Source organism: Somniosus microcephalus, chromosome 29 (assembly GCF_052327205.1).
Source record: "Somniosus microcephalus isolate GS21.2 chromosome 29, FLI_Smic_1.0, whole genome shotgun sequence".
Classification (NCBI taxonomy): Eukaryota; Metazoa; Chordata; class Chondrichthyes; order Squaliformes; family Somniosidae; genus Somniosus; species Somniosus microcephalus.
Window position 1 is genome coordinate 19,786,815 of NC_141015.1, and position 20,760 is coordinate 19,807,574.

The following is a 20,760-nucleotide window of genomic DNA, read 5'->3' on the forward strand; positions in this document are numbered from 1 at the left end:
CAATTAAGGCTAACATTCCATTTGCTTTCCTAATTGCTTGCTGTACCTTCATGTTAACTTTCTGTGATTCGTGTACAAGGACACCCAGGTCCCTCTGAATACCAACATTTCCCAATCTCTCCTCATTTTAAAAAATATTCTACTTTTCTACTTTTCCTACCAATGTGCATACCTTCATGTTTCTCCACATTATATTCCATCTGCCATGTTCTTGCCCACTCACTTAACCTGTCTTCCCTTTGCAGCCTCTTTGTTTCCTCCGAACAACTTCCTTTCCCATCTAGCTTTGTATCGTCCCTGAACTTTGATACATTACACTCTGTCCCGTCATCTAAGTCATTAATATTGTAGTGTCCGTGTGTAGATAAAGACACTGAAGACAGGAGTTGGTTCATAGGTATTTACTAAGCAAGTCTGGGAGGGGTTTCTAAAGGATATACACAGGCTTATATAGCCCAAGTGGCAATTACCGGCATTACGCACACCTGGGGCTCTTAAAGGCACATACACCACAATTGCTCTTAAAGGCACATACACCACAAATATAGTATGGGCCGGATATTCCGATCCCTTCGGGTGGGTACTGCGCATGTGCTGGAAACCGGCATTTCCGATAGGTCAAGAAAGCTCTTGACAGATCCTCCGGCTGCCCGGGAGAAGGGCCTCTGCGGGCGGACAGTTCCGCTTTTTGGAGACCCTCTGTCCATAGAAAACCCTTACAATTCTTGTGCCTGGTAAAAGCAGGCATAAGGCCTGCTTTTACCAGGATAAGAGTTGAAAAAAGTTTTTTAAAAATTCACTCATTTATCATTAAAAAAAATTTTTTTTTTTTTTTTTTTAAAGGTAAGTTTATTTTTAGCCCCGTAAAAAAACTTTATTTTTTTTCAAAAATTTAAAGTTTTTTTAAAAATAGTTAATTTATTTGTACTTTCAAGTCATTTTAAAAATGTGATTTTTAAAATTTATTTAAAGTTTTACTATGTTTTGGGGGTGATCTCCATTCATATATTTGACAGGTCTTCCTGTCAAATGTATGAAGGGAGATTCCCTTCTTTGATTGGCTCCCCATGGCCTCTGGACTACGTGGGCCCTGCGCACTGGCAGTTTGGAGAGGCCCAGCATCGGAACTGTGCGCCTCCCGGGAGCCCTCGGGTAAGGGCACAGATTTCTCCAGATCGCAGTCCTCCGCCCGCGGGAGGCCTGCAATCGGAATATCTGGACCATTGTAAATAGCTGAGGCCCAAGCACTAATCCGTGTGGTACCTCACTAGTTACAGCCTGCCAACCCGAAAATCACACGTTTACTCCTACTCTCTGTTTTCTGTCCGTTAACCAATCCTCAGTCTATGCTAATATATTACCCCCAATCCCATGAGCCCTAATTTTGTGTAATAATCTCTTTTGTGTGGAAGATTATCGAATGCTTTTTGAAAATCCAAATACATTACATCCACTGGTTCCCCCTTATCTACCCTGTTAGTTACAACCTCAAAAATCCATCAGATTTGTCAAAACACGATTTCGCTTTCATAAATCCGTGTTGACTCTGCCCAGTCATAGTATGATTTTCTAAGTACCCTGTTACCACGTCCCTAATAATAGATTCTAGCATTTTCCCCTACTATTGATGTCAGGCTAACTGGCCTATAGTTCCCTGTTTTCTCTCTCCTTTCTTGAATAGCAGGTTACTTTTGCTCCCTTCCAATCCGTGGGGACCATTCTAGAGTCTAGCGAATTCTGGAAGATCAAAACCAATGCATCCACTATCTCTGTAGCCACCTCTTTTATAACCCTAGGATGTAGGCCATCAGGTCCAGGAGATTTGTTGGCTTTTAGTCCTGTTAATTTCTCTAGTACTATTTCTTTACTAATACTAACTTCTTTAAGTTTCTCATTCTCACTGGACCCTTGGGTCCTCACTATTTCCAGAATGTTTTTTGTGTCTTCTAATATGAAGACAGATACAAAGTATTTGTTTAATGTCTCTGCCATTTCCTTATTCCCCATTAATTTCTCCTGTCTCTGCCTGTAAGGGACCCACGTTTACTATTGTTAATCTCTTCCTTTTTACATACCTATAGAAGCTTTTACAATCTTTTTATATCTCTTGCTAGTTTACTCTCTTTCTCTCTTTATTTATCAATTTCTTAGTCATCCTTTGCTGAATTCTAAAACCCTCCCAATCCTCAGGCTTACTACTCTTCTTGGTAACATTAATAAGCCCCTTCCTTTAATCTAATGCTATCTTTAACTTTTCTTGTTAGCCACAGTTGGACCAATTTTCCCGAGGTGTTTTTTTTATTCCTTTGGGGAATGTATATTCGTTGCAAATTATGAATTGTTTCTTTAAATGTTTATCATTGTTTATGTACCGTCATATCTTTCTACCTTAGCCAACTCGCCCCTCATACCTACATAGTTTGCTTTGTTCAGATTTAAGACACTAGTTTTGGACTTAACTAAATCGCTCTCAGACACTAAAATTGTATCATATTATGATTGCTCCTCCCCAGAGGCTCCTTCACTACAAGGTTATTAATTAACCCTGTCTCGGTGCACAATACTAGATCTGAAATAGCATGTTCCCTAGTTGGTTCCTCAACATACTGATCTAGAAAACTATCTTGAATGCATTCCATGAACTCGTCCTCCGGACTAGTACTGCAAATTTTGTTTGTCCAGTTCATATGAAAATTAAAGTCCACCATGATTACTGTATTACCCTTGTTACATGCACCTCTAATTTCCTGATTTATATTGTGCCTGACACTACAACTATTGTTAGGGGGCCTATAAACTACTCCCACCAGTGTTTTCTGCCCCCTGTTGTTTCTTGGCTCTAGCCAAGGTGTTTCTACATTTTGATTTTTGGAGCCAAGATCCTTTCCCTCTACTGTCTTTGTTCCATCGTTTATTATCAGGGCTACACCGCCCCCCCCAAACACGTTTCCATTTTTGCCTATCTCTTAAAGTCCAGTATCCTGGATTATTTAGTTCCCAACCTTGGTCACTCTGCAACCACGCCTCCGTAATGGTTATTAAATGAAACGCATTCATTTCTATCTGTGCTATTAATTCACCTATTTTGTTGTGAATGCTTCACTCATTCAGATATAGTGCCTTTAGCTTTAATTTTTTTCTATTTTTCCCCTGGTGTCACCTTAGTCACTAGTGCCTTTTTACCTTTATTAAGCTCTCTGTCCCTTCCTGACCCACTCTGCTTATTTTTTACCCAAATCGCTACTGTGCTCTGCAGCCTTGACTTACTACTCGTACTGATTTTGAATTTACCCATTCCTGAACGCCCCACCCCTCCCTCTTCAATAGTTTAAAGCCCTATCTACCACCCTAGTTATTTGATTCACCAGGACACTAGTCCCAGCCTGGTTTAAGTGGAGCCCATCGTACCCCCCGCCCCCGGGATACCCTGCAATGTCTGCATCTCCGACTCCAGCTCAACAACTGAGCTGAAGTTCCTCGAGATGCAGACACTTATTGCAGATGTGGTTGTCCGGGATCGCAGTGCTCTCCACAAACTCCCACATGCTGCCATCCCTATCTAACCTTGTTTTATTTATTTAATTAAAGTTTATGTATTTATTCAACTTGGGTTACAGTTTTTATTTTTTAAACTAATTACTTTTATCTAGTTTAAGTTATAGGTAGATTAAATTAAATATTGGCCCGTATTTTCTGATCGCAGGCCTCTGGGCGGCGGCCTGCGATCTGGAAAAATTTGAGCCCTTACCTGAGGGCTCCTGGGACGTGCACGCTTCCGCTCCTGGGCCTCACCAAACTCCAAGTGTGCAGGGCCCACGTATCCCAGGGGCGCATGTAGTTCGCAGCGTCCCTGGGATCATGGGGAGCCAATCACAGAAGGGAATCTCCCTTCATACATTTGACGGGAAAGACCTGAATGGATATGAATGGAGATCAATGAAAAAACATAGTACAGTAAAACTTTTTAAATAAAAAAAAAAAAACACATTTTTAAAATGACTTGAAATTACAATAAATTAATTATTTTAAACAAAAATTTAATTTTTTGAAAAAAATAATTAAAGTATTTTACGGGGCTAAAAATAATATTTTTTTAAAAGTATTTTTAAATGATAAATCAGTGAAAACATTTTTTTACTTTTTTCAACTCTTATCCTGGTAAAAGCAGGCCTTACACCTGCTTTTACCAGGCGTAAGACTTGTAATGGTTTTCTGCGGGCGGAGGGTCTCCAAAAAGCGGAACTATCTGCCCGCAGAGGCACTTCTCCAGTGCAGCCGGAGGATCTGTCAAGATCATTCTTGACTGATTCGAAATGCCGGTTTTCAGTGCATGCCTGAAACCGGCATTTCCGATGTCCCTACGGGTGGGTACACTGCGCGTACACACCCGTAGGGATCAGAATATCCTGGCCATTAACTGTAACACGAACCACAGCAAGCATTGGAAGCAAAAAGCAGCACTTCCTTCCCCCACTCTCTCCAAATTCCCAACTTTTTCGCTCTGTTTATGATGCACTCCGTTTTGACCAATTCTGTGCGATATTGATCTATTTGTGATAGCAAGGTTACTGTGTTTCACCAATAGCCGAGTAAAATAAACACCATGAGAAAAACAATACATAATTTAGAAGTACATGAAAAAATATATAAATCTGTATCTATGAATAAGCCTTTTTTAAACCACCTCTTTCCCATTTCAATACTGAACTTTAGACTATGAATGAACCATTACACTGTTTCCAGAAGACCGTACCATTGATTTATTTACTTGAAGTGCAGCAAATGCTTATAGACACATGACATTATAGCAGAGAGTGTAAAAGACCATTGTAAGCATGCATATTATTGAACAGGTTTCTGTTATGATCTAATTTATTCACGACAAATAGCATTTTAATAAAAATGACATTTTAATATCCCTGACCAAAGTCAGCATCAGGTCTGCTAATGAGAGGTAGGACGTAATTTTACATGCTTGTGCTACCAGAGTGGAACTTCACCCCCTGGGAGAGTGTCGCGGAACCTCAGGCATGTGCTGCCTATAATTTTCCATTTGTTATGGACAGAAGAATTGTGGGCAGTGCACATCCAAATTTCCTAAAAGATGAGTAATAGAAGTTTGTAAAATTGTCCCTATTGTCTTCCTTGCCCTAGAGGTGGAACAGTTGAAGACTTGGACAGATTTGGGACATATTGCCATACAGGCCTGCTAAAGTCTCAAAGATGATTATTGTTTGCTACATCGTCCACAACGTTTGAGATCCAGAGGCCTAGCCATAGAGGAGGAAGTCCACCCACAAGGGTAGAACAGGACCCTAGCAATGACCCAGAAGATATCCCTGTTGAAACCCTTTTACAGTGAGGTACAATCACACGCCAGGCCCTTACATCCGAGACCTTCACCTAAGTGCCTGAGCTGGCAGAGGCACTAACCGTCCTATTAACACATGCATAACGCAGTCGCCCAATACAACTTACATTTTTGGGTCTTTGCTGCCTTTCTTCTTCTAAATACTTCAGTTTCTGTATTTTAGATTACTATCACAGTCTTCACTTCCAAAAGTCTCAAGAGTATCTTCAGTGGCCCTGATATCTATGCAAGTTATAACAGGGAAATTTTGTGTAAATTGCTTTAGCTACTGGATTAATCCCGTATTCCACAGGACCTTGCTCACGCCCGCAAAAAGCCACAGAGCATCCCATCAGACCTTATTTTAGATTGTAGCAAATTTATTGAACAATACGTAAACAAGTGAACATATATAGTATAATAACATACATGTATTATTTGCAGTAGATGCATGCTAACCAGTTCCCGAATGAAATTGAAATTAAAATGGTTGTAATCTTTATGCTAAGCTATTTTATAGTTGGCATTTATATACTGTAATAGTATTTTTTTCTTGGTAGCCTTTCTAACTGCGAGAGCTATCTTTGAAGGTTCTAACCGACTCGGCCCTCTGGTTTGAAACATTTCATATATACTCTTCAATCAGTCATGGATATAAATAACTGTCAGCTAGCTTCAGAAGTAACTGCCACTCATACAGATAACTGAGCAAAACCTATTTTTATTTGAATGAATGACTTTGCTTCTCCCTCAAGCTTAAGTAGCTGTGGAGACAGCCGCCAAATCCTCATATTTGTATCAAGCTAAGCCGAGGGACCAATTCTGACTGCAGCTGGTTTTTAACCTTTGGTCTTGTGACTGATTTAAAGGACTGCAGAAGAGCAGAAACTAAACAAAAATATTTCCATTTGTCATGGCCTTTATATACATAGTATTTTTTGATTTTTGATCTGTTAAGACTTTGTTATGCATTATCGACTCCATCATTTGCCCATAGACTCCATTTCCTGCCTTCACATTTGTTTTGCCATCAATTGTTTCTTGCTGTTTTTGCTGGCCTAACAGCCTTTGCAAAGGCTGAAAAAGACTTTTGTTCCTATATATGGTCACTTGCTTTCTACTTCTGGTGCACAGCCCTTTAAGGGCCGATGACATGCACTATTTCTCTTCCTCGACCTTTGGCGAGCACCTCCTAAAGACCCATCGAAGATAGGAGCTTACATTGCATATGAAATGAAGACCAACCCAAGATGACCTAGTGGTCAACGCTTCTTGATATGGACCAGCAAATGCTTGCAGTGGCAGTGTCAGGACTAGAAAGTAGCCTGTCTATTCGCTTATCATCTTACTTTTTGCCAGGGTAAATGCAACATATGTTTAAGCAGGGTAGAAAACATGTATCTAAATTAGCTAAGGTCTAAAGTACTGCTGTTCTGTGTTATGTTTAGTACTGGCGTAATGTAATCTGGTTATATTTAATGCCTGTGCATACATATGTTTAAACCGGATTGAGTTTAGTTTGTTTAAGAAATTTATACAAACAATGTCCTAATGTATTTTATTAGTTAAGAGTGAATCATAGGCTGGAAATTTCCCCTTTTTAAAAAAAAAAAAGGGTGGGTTTGGAGCGTGGGGGCATTTAAAGTGTTAAAAATGGAATTCCTGAATTGATCCCGCCAGCAATCCGCCCACTTCCAGTTTACCGGAGGCGGGACGTGGGGTGGGGCGGTGCGGGCAACCAACCTGCTGCCAGGGGGCGTTATCTCAATTTAAATATTATAATGAGGCTGGAAGCCGCTTTTTTTCCCCCCTCCATTTTTGTGTTTTATCTGCATGGTGACAGGTTTCACACAATTTGTGAAAACTGGCAGTTAAACGGAGACGGGGACTGCTGCATTCAGGAGGTAAGTGGCTTTATACCTACCTCCTGGGTCCAGGGTCCCGATCATACCCACCCGTGTTTGCGTGGGTTTCCTCCAGGTGCTCCGGTTTCCTCCCACAGTCCAAAGATGTGCGGGTTAGGTTGATTGGCCATGATCAAAATTGGCCCTTAGTGTTAGGGGGGATTAAATACGTGGGGTTACGGGGTTACAGGGATAGGGCTTGGGTGGGATGGCTGTCGGTGTAGGGACCGGGTGCTAGGGTTTGGATGATCAGCCATGATCTCGTTGAATGGCGGAGCAGGCTCGAAGGGCCGAATGGCCTACTCCTGCTCCTATCTTCTATGTTTCCTGACGATCCCTCCCCTGGACCGTTAAAGTCGGCAGGGCCTGCAGGAAACCCGGACTCCCGCCCCCAGGAAAATTATTTTAAAAATCACCTTTTGGATGAAAAGGTTGCTGTTATCACCAATCAAACACTAGTTTTCTTACTGGTAACACAGCATCTGCAGAAAGATGCATTTGATATCGGGCAAATTTAGTGATCCTGTGCTCCTAGCAAGAGTCTTGCTTGATGGGAATGCAGTTTGAATTATCAGTGCTCCAGCATTATAGCCCTATCTCTGACCTGCACTCTTGTCTAGCTAAGCAGAATCACTGACAAACTCAACAGGGTAAGTTAAATGTATGCATGTGTGAGCCCACTAATGTATGCATATTAAAATTTCTTTGGGTGAGCTGAGTTGTATAACTAATATGTAGGTGAAGATAACTTCCATATACACGGAAGAGTATTAGTGCAACATAGTTTTCTATAAATTGCGCAGATCATTTGTAACTTAATTTTCCTTGATGCAACTTTGCAACTTTTTCACCTTTTTTAATGGACTAATATCAAAACAGTATTCATTAATTAATTTACCAATAATGCAAACACGTAGTGAAATAATGGTTGGGGAGGGGTGAAAGTATTAAAGCACTTGAGTATTAAGGTGATAGTAATGCTTGTCTGCATATTCCAAGGTAGGTTTTAACAGCAGTAAATCTTATGTTAGTGTACTAACATCTGATTAACTTTGGGCATGTTGCAAATTTGGAATAGTTATGTGATGTACCCTACTAGAATCATGAGTAACACTGGGTAAGGCCTTAATCGTGCCAACAGGCTAACTTCAGTACCATTTGAAGCATCATCAGAATGTGTCGATATAAAATTATTCTGTACACTGTTCTGATGAATACGGAGGCGTTGGGCACTAGTACTGATGAGTGTTGCATGTACTGGTGCATATTCAGTACATGCAACAAGCTCTCCCTGATCCAGATACATTTGGTGCTTTATTCTGAATACACCAAATGGAAATGGATGCAACTGCAGCATTAAAGTAGAGGAAATAATTTATTTGGCACAAGCCCACATACCGTCCTCGTAAATATATTAATGACCGCACAACCCATAGGATATAAGAAGACCATGCGTGACTGAAACCATTACAGTTACAAACGGGAAAATAAACCGGCAACTTGCTGATCATTTCAAACCTACCAATAAACTAGGATTGAAAGACCAGCATGCAGGGGGAAATAGACTATACTGGAGACAAGTGTGAAAAATGAACTTCGACAACTTGTAAAATATTGTACAATGCATATGATCTTCTATTTAATATATCCACCTAGTAACTTTGTTCTGTTCATGGACTTATAAAGCTACTGACTGCTAAGGTTTGCAAGGACTTGGCATTGGAAGTGTCATCCAAACAGTGGGGCTACCAATTAGGCCCAACTTGGTCATAAGAGAAGTGAAGGAGTGCACTGTGGAAAGGCCCTTAGCAGCTCCTGAGAGCTCTGAATGGCAATGTACTGGAGTAGGAGGGCTACTGGTTTCATGTTAGTGTATAAGCAGCTTGACTGGATCTGCACCCAATTGCCCGGCCTAGTTGCTTAATATTTTACGCAATGTTGTGATGCTAGTGTAGCTATCTGACTGTCCATGGCCACAAACATTGTTGTTGACCTGATGAAGTTGCTGCATATCCATCTCTAGTAGGCTCTGAGACAGTGGTTGGGTTGTCAAAGAGACAGCATTTATTTCTAGTGGCTGCCATGCTCTCTGCCATTACATATCCTCTGGTTTGTATGCCATACCTCGGAAGCTCAGTGGAGAATTTGGTGAGGGTTTTTTCTGCTGTTTGGCTGCCTAGCATGGAGTCTGTTTCCTGGGTGACAGTTTATGCTGGCCAGTGTTGTTTCTGCCTTGCCTAATCTCTTGTGCCCCATCATTGTCCTCTAAGATGGTTATGACCTTTAGCGGGATGTAGTGAAGCTGAATCAAGGTGACTCATCTGTGGAGACATGAAGGATATTGAAGTGCACATCTGTTAGAAATATAGAACAATTCCTACAAACATCAGAAAAGTATTAAACAATTTATGCAGTCGAAGTGCAGTTCAGGAATCTGGCCACTTTCTAAACTGACGTTAATAAACTAATTGAGTTAGACATGAACAGTGTTTCGAAACCTCTTGTATAGAGACATTGTTTAAAAATAACCCAATTTTATACTTGCCAAACTATTATTGATTGAACTGATCAATTGTTGGTTGCCTCAGGGATTTTCTGTGCTTTGACATGTTTATAATATTTGATATATTCAGTTTTGACATGTTTGCTTTGATGTACTTAATTTTTATAAATTATATTAATTTGTAAGAATTCTAATTACGTTCTATTTTAAAGTAAATACCAGTGGATTCCTTGTGGCATTGTTCACTAGTATCACAGAATCACAGAAACCCCACAGTGCAGATAGAGGCCATTTCGGCCCATCGAGCCTGCACCGACACATATCCCACCCGATCCCCGTAACCCCTATACCAACACATATCCCACCCTATCCCCGTAACCCCACGTATTTAATCCCTCTAACACTAAGGGTCAATTTATCATGGCCAATCAACCTAACCCGCACATCTTTGGACTGTGGGAGGAAACCGGAGCACCCGGAGGAAACCCACGCAAACACGGGGAGAATGTCTGTGTGGAGTTTGCACAGTCACCCGAGGCCAGATTCGAACCCGGGTCCCTGGCGCTGTGAGGCAACAGTGCTAACCACTATAGTCCAGGTTTTTTTTTACGATTAAGACATTCTAGCTACAACCTAAAAGCAACAATGGTTTGCCCATCACTAAAGCAACAAATTTACTGAAGCAATATGTCACATGACTGATTTGAGGTAAAAACATGACATAGCTTACTGATGCTGAAAGATGCAGGCCTCACAGACATAATGGCCCGTATTTTCTGATCGGAGGCTTCCTGTGTGCGGAGGCCTCCGATCTGGAAAAAACCTACGAACTTACCAGAGGGCTCGCCAGGTGCATATACATCCGCTCCTGGGCCCCTCCAAACTCGAAATGCGCAGGGCCCACGTATCCCAGAGGGGTATGTGGTTCGCAAGCATCCCTGGGATCACATGGGCCATGGGGAGCCAATAGGAGAAGGGAATCTCCCTTCATACACTTGACAGATAGACCCGTCAAATATATGAATGGAGATCACCCCAAAAACACAGCATTAAATAAAAAAAATTTAAATCACATTTTTAAAATGAGTTGAAATTACAATAAATTAAATATTTTAAACATTTAATTTTTTGAAAAAAATAAACTCTCTTTTAAAGTATTTTAAAATGATAAATGAGTGGGGGGGAAAATGGTTTTTTTACTTTTTTCAACTCTTATGCTGGTAAAAGCAGCCTTACGGATGCTTTTATCAGGCGTAAGATTTCTAAGGGTTTTCTGCGGGCGGAGGTTCTCCAGAAAGCGGAACTATCCGCCCGCAGAGGCCCTTCTCTAGGGCAGGCGTCTGATCTGTCGAGCATTCTGAAACCGGCATTTCCGATGTCCCTACGGATGTGTACACAGCTCGTACACATCCGTAGGCATCGGAATATACGGCCCAACATTTGTTAATACCATTCACCTACTACTTTTAATATACAAGCAATTTTAGTCTTTTCTCCCAAAACCTTGTCTTCCAAGTTAATTGCATTATAAAACATTATTTTTACTCACTTATACGATTTATGAAAGAGACATTCCACCTCCTTCCTTTCCTCTGTGCATTTGTAATTTTTAGAGCAGTTGTTGGTTTCACACTGCTTCAAATTGTCTAGTTTCAATGGATATATAATAACAGACTGAACGGGTGCTGGATACAGATTCAATAGTAGCTTTCAAAAGCGAATTGGATAAATACTTGAAGGAGAAAAAATTGCAGGGATACGGGGAGTGGGACTAACTGGATTGCTCTTTAAAAGAGCTGGCGCAGACTCGATGGGCCGAATGGGCCCCTGTGCTGTACTATTCTATGAATAGCACGTGAACAAGTGACCATTTACAATGATCCGGGGCTTGCTGATTAGCTCCAGCCTTAATGTCTGAAGTGAGTGTCGAAGCATCTTGTAAACACGCTCTTCTGGCCAATTCACCTCAGCAACATATTTTAAAAAAACCTTGGCCCAAGCAACTCTACTATTTTTATTTAATGGCTGTATGAAATCTTTCCATTTTTTTCTCAATTATTCATCATTTCTTTGTCTGGCTTGTCACAATACACTCTGGATACTGTAGTTCCGCAGGAGCAGAGTAACATGCCAATTCATGTCATTCATCTTTCTTTCTCACTCAGAATTTCTCCAAGAACTAAAACTCCCTGGTCCTTTTGTACCTGGTTGTTACGGTGCATAAATTGTCATTAGTGAATTCTGCATAGTGTTAGTACATAGAAGCAGGGAGAAAGCTACGACTCTCATGATGCATTTCTCATACACATACTTTGTTAACAGCTGCTGGAAACTGCCAGCCCTTGGTTCCAGGATAACTTGCAGCTCAAGGTCCACTGTCTAGAAGAAGGGCAGGTCCATGTGGGGAACCTTCTTGCAGGCATTTCTGATATTAAATAATTAAGTTTATGCACAAGCTTTTTTGTGATTTTTTTTTTTTCTCTCTCTCTCAGAAGTGTGTATTTTTTTTACGTATTACACTTCACTCTGGGTGAAGAGGGAAAATGGTAGCTGAAAACCGTGAAGAAATTATTTTATTTGTCAGTTATATGGTACTTGCTGATTATTTAAATGTTAGTTTAGAAAAGAAATTGAGACTTTTGATTGCTTGACTTTTCTGTTTACTAATTGCTCTTTGGCACTTTTGCTGTTTTTTGAATGATTTTGTTCATGTTTAGTCAATTGAATATTTGATGGGTATCTTAAAAGGATAGTGCTATTTTCTGTATTATGGACATGTGACTCTTCATGGTATGATGGTGCCCAAGATGTGGTACCTCAGGTTACACTTTCAGCTGTGACATCTTTGGTGTGACGCGAGGAGCAGGTGCTAGATGCAAGCCTTTTCATTATTTAGGTATCATTTATCATGCGAGTTGGGAGCTGCCAGTGGAAATAATTTTAAAAAAGCTTTCCACTGGTTATGACATTAGAAAGAAGTTTCACCTACACTAACACCAACTCTTAAGAGTGATGTATTGTAGGGATTTTCAATTCTTAAGTATTGAGATGATGAACATTATGGCCGCGATTTTGGCGGCACTCGGAGGGCGGGTTTGGAGGCGAGTGAGGAGTTAAAATCATAATGATTGATGGCGGGTTGCGAACCCGCCTCCACGCAACTTTACAAAGTGTTGGGTCTGCTAGGTTAACTGCCTAGATAATCTGATTTTAAGAGGCTCTTCCCATTTTACTACATTTTCAACGTGTTGCACGTCGTGCGACAAACAAGTCAGCTGATTGCGCCGGGCTCAGCAACTCGCTGAATACTTGACAGCTTCACCTGCAGCATGAAAGTGGACCTGTAACATTGCTGACTTTCAGATATCACAACTTTGTGTTTTGAGGTTTTGGAACACATTTTGCAAGTCTGTTGAGCTTGCAAGTGTTTAAGCGGAGATCCATATGCACTGTGACCTCCTTGGAAAACTCTCTCCCCACATTTACTGAGCTCCTTTAACATCTGTTCCTCAACTGAGATATATACCAGCGGAATGGGAACCATTTTATACCCTCTCATCCTGGTCCTCAATCGGAGGAAGAGCAGCAGCGGCAGAACCAGGCACAACAGCAGCAGCAACAACAGGAGCGCCAACCTCCTCCTCATCCACCTGATGCTGCACAGGTCAGAGGGCATCAGCGCAGGGCTGCACCGCGCCGCAGGAGATACCCCCAACACAGGGTTTACAGGCAGAGGATGAGCTTCCTCAACATGAGTAAGCAGCAGTGCCAAAGGAGGCTAAGACTTCCACAAGAGGTAGTCGCTGACATCTGCACAATGCTGCACCAACACCTGGAGCCCAGAGGAGCGGGTGGACACTCCTTAGCAGTGGCTGTCAAAGTCACCACCACACTCGATGACTTTGCTTCAGGATCCTTCCAGGGATCAGCAGCAGACATCTGCCGCACACACTTGCATCACGCATCTGGTGTATAACCACAGGAAGAACATTATGCATGTTTGCGCCAAGTTCCCTGGCAGTTGCTATGACTCGTTCATCCTGCGGCAGTCTACTGTTCCTCAGCTGTTCAATCTGCCAACCCAACTTTCCAGATAGCTACTTGGAGACAAGGGCTATCCCCTGAAGACGTGGCTGATGACACCGATGAGGAGGCCATCAAACGAAGCTGAGGAGCGCTACAATGTGAGCCACATTTCCACCAGAAGCATCATAGAGCAAACCATCGGCTTGCTCAAAATGTGATTCAGATGCCTCGACAGATCTGGTGGAGCGCTACAGTACTCGCCAGCCAGGGTATCCAGAGGTATCTGAGGAGGAGGAGGCAGCAGATGAGGAAAACCTTGCGGAGGTGGATGTGCCAGTTCCACCAGCACGCGATCACATTGCTGGCCGTCGGGCAAGGGATGCACTAATCCATGCCATATTCGTGTAAGTTTACGCAGCAAACACCTGTGGCTGGCATGTGGAAATGAGTGTCTGGCTGACCTTAACACACCATACGACAATAAACTGTGGGTTCCTATCGCACTCTCCACCATCATTACAGATGAAAGGTGCCCTGACCCCTCACTGTGCAACTTCCATTTCTGAGCACACATAGGCCAACTCTTTGAATCTTTGCCATTGCATTTCTTTATTACAATTGAAATAACGATGAGAAACTTCACTTTGTATTAGATCGAAACACCCAAGTGACTACCCTTGTGGCTATTTGTGTGTTAACTTCCTCTTATGCGTGTTTCTACGTGGTGCTTCCCCTGTGGCTTCAGCAGATGTTGAGGCACCTTGCTCACTTCCATGCTGTGCCTGCTTTGGCAGACGTCTTCTGGGTTTGGGAGCCTGGGAGGGCTTGGCAACAGTCTGCTCCTCCTGCGACTGTGCAGGGGCTGAGACGGTCATCTCAGTTGGGTGAGGAATCTGGGGCTCTGACTGAGGGCTCCGTGGTGGCATGGGAGTGTGAGTGCTTGGAGAGGAGCCTACACTTCCTTGTTGTCGACCACCAACATCCCTCTCATGGGTCACCCGCATTTCACTGATAGCAAGTAGTTGGAGAGCCCCTTGCTGCACATCAGTGGGGCCCTGAGGACCCGTCTCTGTACTGGCAGTCCTCATAACAAGGACATCCATGTACCTGTGGTTCCTCTCCTTAATAGATGCCCATTTATCCTCCATAGCAGACCATCTATTTAGAAGAGTCACCATGTTCATTTGAGTCTGGCGATTTATGTCCTCCATGGAGATTGCCATCCTTTCCATGGCAGCATCGACATTCGCTATTGTGGACGCCACAGTATTGCTCATGTTTGAAATGAACTCCTCCATTCTCTGCACACTCGCAGTTATAGTGGTTGCAAACCCTGTCAAAGACTCCTGCACTTATTCCTGAAGTTCCAGCACCGCTCTCTTTCTGGATGGCTGAGCAGAGCTAGGAGCGTCCAGCGCCCTCCGACGAGGACTCTCTTCTGCTGTCCCTGTCTCCACCATCCGCTGATGCTCACTTGTGAGCTGTGATAGACCAGGTGACAACACTAATCTGTCTCGCGAATGACCCACCGAGGTGTGCGTCTCTGTGCTGGTGCTGGGTGCCCTCAATTCTGCTAACGCTGCACCCTCGGAGGCTGTAGCTTCCTCTGAGGAGTCTTCCGGCTCTTCCTCCTGGACAGTGGGGAGGGGGGCACTCATTGGTCCTGTGGAGGAGTAAAGGCATGAGTAAGACGTGATATTAACGTAGCTGATGCATCCCATTGTGCAGATGATCAGAACTCGATCTGTATGAATACCAGATGCCATATCAGTCACTCATGAAATCTAAATAGGGTTGCAAACCTATTCTGTCACCAGTTTGCTCTACTGCGCCCGTCTCTCCGTCCCCCACTTCCAGCTCCTCAGATGATGTCAATAGCAGCCTCCTCAGCGGTGGTTAAGTGCGCCATGGAAGGTGGCCCTCCTGCTGTCCTGCCCCTCTCCCTCTTATTGTGGGCTCTCTTTTCCTGCATTGAGGGACACAAGTGGAGTTTGAGCGAGAATGTGGGCATGAGTGCAGAGAATTCATGGCATAGATGCATAGAGGGAGACAAAGATGGAATGAGGTGCCAATACCAAGGGCCCTCCCTGTGCGTTGTTAGTTGTTGTCATTGCATAACAGTGAGAGTGTGAGGGGTGCATAGTAGAATGGTGGAGTGATTCTGTACATAAAGAGAGGGGGATGTAAGGGTAAGTTGGGATGTGCAGGAGAGAGAGGGATGGTAAGGGATGTAAGGGTAAGTTGGGATGTGCAGGACTCGGTTGACAATGCAGAGTGCTGGTGGTGAAAAGAGATGGGGAGCAGATTGAAGGTAAGTGTAAGTTGTACTCACTTTTGCTGAGCGTAGCAGATCATTGAACCTTTTCCAGCACTGAACCCAGGTGCGTGAGCACAAATACCTGGCGCCAACCTCCTCCGCAATTTGCAGCCAGGCTGCCTTGGTTTGCTGAGGAGGCTTCCTACGTCCATTTGAGAGGAACAGAACCTCCTTGCGCCCTCTCACTCCCTCCAAATGCATGGAGGGAGTCATCATCGAATCTTGGAGAAGCCTTGGCTCTTGAAGCAGTCATCTCGCTATATCCGGAACACTGAGAAGCAGCAGAATGTGAATGAAACACCACAAGGCTGCATGGGCCCCTTAAATGCAGCTTAATGGAAGACATCAGCAGAGGCGAGCAGCAGACCCGAACCCACTGATTGGGCCGGGTAACACGCACGGCGAGCTTAATAAGCCCAGTTAAGGAAATAGTTATTTCAGCGCGGCTGAAACCAGCAGCGGGACCGAAACCAGCCAACCCGACTCCAACCCGCTGCCTATGGTAAAATCACGGCCTATATGTGAGACAGCCAAACTTATCTCTAACTTTGTTACATAGTAAGTCTCGCTTATTTATTGCTGGCTATGAAATTACTTTTATATAATCTTGAATGTGGGGTACCCATCACCTGTTCTGTCTGGAGTTCTATATATCAATACTCACTTTTGACCCTCCTCCACCAGTCATTAATAAATAGTTATGTGATGTGCTTGCTTTGTGTACCCCATGCTGATTGAGTAGGAACAAAACTGTGCTGCTCGAATTTTACTTGTGTAATGTACCTGAATACCTACTAACAACTTTTCATATTTTACTGCTTAAAATACATAGTTCATAATGCATGAATGAGTGTTTAGCTTTATGTGTAGGAGTAATTAATAATGTTACACATTACAGATTGTAACTGTCATCATTAAACAATAGGGCCCGCATTTTGCGGTCAGTAGCGAAATGATGGCACTCGCCACTGACCTTGAAGAAAGCTGCCCACAAAGACATGGTGATCTCTGTGGCGTCTATTTCATCTTTCCCAACGTTAATTTTATTCTGGCACCAAGTCTAGGGGATCACCAACGTCCAGCAACAGTGATGTCGTCAAGAAGACTAAACAGCCAATCACATTAAAGAATTCTCACAGATAGCAAACCAGGAAGTAAAATGCACAGATTATAATTCACTTTTTAAAATAAATTTTAAAGAGAGCAAAATAAAGATTGGAGCATGGGTTAAGATAGAAGCTGAACTATCATAAACACATTTTTTAAACCATTAATTTGTATTTCTATTAAAGTATGGATTTTTTATCATAATAGAAACATTTGACATTCTACAAATATAAAATTAGTTTTTCAGGGCCAGAGAGGTTGATCAGCAGTAATTATGACTTAGTACACCATTAAAAACCTACTTGCACCTCATTGAACAAGGCTTAAGTTTTTTTTCTGGGGTTTTGAGCAGCGATATTACAGTGTAGAAGTTAACGTCAAATCATTGATTCTGTGCTGATTGCCATCTGTGGGGTCTTCAGCAGCGCGCCCTGTGGAGGAGCAGGGAGTCACTGACAGCAACTTCTGGATTTCCGTGTTTAACTGCACATGTGCAGACGCCAGAAGTTGCTGTCAGTTTCACGGTAATGACAGCGAACACTGACGTTTTGCCGTCATTACAACTGCAAAATCTGGGCCTAGAATTCTAAGTAGCATACTTCAATCCATGACTGAAATTCGATTTTAATGACTTTATAGAAAAGGATCTGGAAAGCTTGGAATAATTAACTTGAGTTTGGAATTAAATGTGAAATATTTATTTTTGAAAAGCTGTAACTAGAATATTCAGTTTTATATTAATTGCTGCTAGCTCTGGTTTATAAATATTATTGACAAGTAAACTAATTTGGCAGTTTTTTGCACATGGAATGTTTTTGGAACTGTGTATAAGGTGGATCATTTTAAAGGTATTTACAATTGTCAATTAATTTATTATAAAAGCAATACTGATTTTTTGTTTTGCTAACTTTATTTCTCCAAAGCCCCGAAATTTGGTGTTGGTGACCTTGCAAACTCTCTAGACATCATTGAGGGGAAGCTAAGTCATCCAGCACGAAAAAGAAGACATGCAAAGAAAGATGACTACAACATAGAAGTTCTATTGGCAGTAGATGATTCTGTTGTTCGCTTCCATGGAAAAGAGCATGTGCAGAATTATGTTCTGACACTAATGAATATTGTAAGTGGTCCTATGTACTATTTATTGCATTTCACATCTGCTTTATTAGTAATAATTGAATTTCACATACCTGTATTTTATCCTATAAATTATTTTCTCCAGTGATATTATTGACATCTCTTATGCCACGTGTATTAGAATTATATTGAGTTTATCTTTTTCTGTATTCTCACTAGATTTGGAGTTACGCTGTGGGATAATAATTTCCTCTCTTAGCTGTTACAGCAGAGCTGTTAATTAAAGTAAATGGATTAGTAGCTCCACTAAAATAGCAGGTGGAGGAAATACAGCTGAACGGGTTACGTGCACAGATGTTATTCCACAGAGTAATTTCAAGACCAGCGTGTTTAGTTGTAATTTTTAAAATATATATGTCCTCAGTCTCCAATTGTTAATCGTGTTCACACAGTAATAGTTAAAAGTAGACATTGCATCAAATAATGATCCACAAAATTAACTCATTATTTTGTTGTCTTCAACAAGCCATTGATAAATCAGGTGATATGACCGTGGAAATCCGTAGGGGGTGATTTATCCCATTAAAGTTTCTTTCTGTACAAGGTTTTCTCATCTCCTTGCCAGATGGTTTTTTTAGTTGGTTTTTCCCCATTGTTTTCAGAACTAGTAAGTCTGAGATTTCTTACCAAGAAACCATAGAGTATTCCAGCATGGAAAACAGGCCACTTCTACCTTCATATTGATCCCTGTATTTTCCTCCACGTGACGCAGCTAGTCTAATCCCACTTTCCTGCTTGGTGTATATTTTTGGTCATTGGGGTCAAGATTACTTTTACCAGCATAAGTTTGATCAACTCCCATTTTATTGCCAAATTTAAGTTATATGGAGTCTTGGTTTAAGGAAAGGCCTTTTCCTGTAACTGACCGTCATGATTGATGCCTTCTAGACCATGACCACATTGTATGGGTTCTTAACAAAAATTCTGAAACAAGAAAAAAGCAACAGTATAGAAATTAATCGATAGGGTAGGATTAGACCTTTTCCAGTTCAGTCTTCCACCAGGAGGTATGTGAGAAAAGAGGTGAGTTGGCTCACTTTTCCCCTTCCTCTTTCATGGAAAGTGCTTTGGTTTTACTTGGCATGTCCTCCAATGGCCCCAGCTGAGAGCAGCTCGCCATGTGTAAAAGTGTGGCACTGTGTTTGTTTGCTCCAAATTATGTATTTTAAGTACATGATGAAATGCCTGTTCTGTATTTCACTCTGTTGGTTTCCAAATAGCCTCATTCTGCACAGAGGGGAATGCACATTGGTTAAGGATTACAAAAAAATCTGTTATGGTGACAAGAAAGGTACAGAAGAGAGCAACCAGAATGATGATGATGATGATGGGGATGGAGGGATTGGATTATGAGGAATGATTGTGTAATTGGACATCTTCTCACTGGAAAAGAGAAGGTTGAGAGGTGATATATGATTTCTGTTATTTTCTAAAAGGACTAGATAATGTAGACTATGACGAGCTATTTCACCTTTTCCAGAATAGTAGAAATAGAGGACACGGCCTGCGCTTGAAGGGGGGTAACTTCAAAACTAATCTGCAGAAACAATCTTTCAGGTGAGCAAGTAGTCAATCTATGGAACAGGCTTCCCAGGGAGATGGTGGAAGCAGTTAGTATTGATTCATTCTAAATTAAATAGATTTTTTTCAGAAAATAACATTTTGGGATATAGTATATGAGCAACTTGAGACATGACCTGTGTTAAGTGTAGCAATGCTTGGAGGAAAAAGGTGATTTTGGACCTCTGGTTCCGAAAGCTCTCCACCACTGGGTTTTCCTTGTGTCATTCCTAAACCTGTTGTAGACTATTTGATAGCCAACAACTCTATTGTATCATGTGACTACCAGGATGGCAGAAGGCAAACTAGATGGATTTTGTTCTTTTTTTCATCTAGCGATTCCTTGGTGTCTTCTCTTGTTAGATTGTCTGACTTATCCATGTTTTGAAGACTGAGAAATGCCATGCATTAAAGGAGACAAACCTACCTCTTAGAAATGTCAATGCTTATTTTTGTGAGTGTAGGGGTGGAGAATTCTATGCATTACTGTTTGTGATGATCAGCTGCAGTTTCCATACAGTTCATGGGAAGCCCTATTGAGACTGGAGGCAGTTGAGAAAGTGTATATTTGCACAGTCTATTTGTTTGCTTATGAATCAGTGTAAATCAGTAATAATATGCATGTGCCAAGTAATAGAGACAGGTTTTTAAATATTAGTATTTGTGCAGTAACTTCACTATGTTAAAGTCGCCATTTAGGGGGTGAAAATACACTGCATGATACAGTATTAGAGTAAGGGTGCTTAATGTGTTTGCTGGAAATTCCTTTGCCCACTATTGTAAGGGTGGTGTTAACCCAGCACAATTTCAGTCTAGAAATGTTTAGCACCACAGTAATGCACTCTATATTTGGCTA

The 20,760-nt window shown here is 41.8% G+C and overlaps 1 protein-coding gene across 1 annotated transcript in view; it reads left to right on the forward strand.

Annotated features, from left to right (window-relative positions):
* LOC147098520 (A disintegrin and metalloproteinase with thrombospondin motifs 14-like) overlaps window positions 1–20,760 on the forward strand; it is a 222,997-nt gene that overhangs the window by 60,165 nt on the left and 142,072 nt on the right. The window contains exon 4 of the mRNA XM_085969985.1: window positions 18,131–18,327. Coding sequence (XP_085826111.1) covers window positions 18,131–18,327 — 197 coding nt within the window. The remainder of the gene's footprint in view (window positions 1–18,130; window positions 18,328–20,760) is intronic.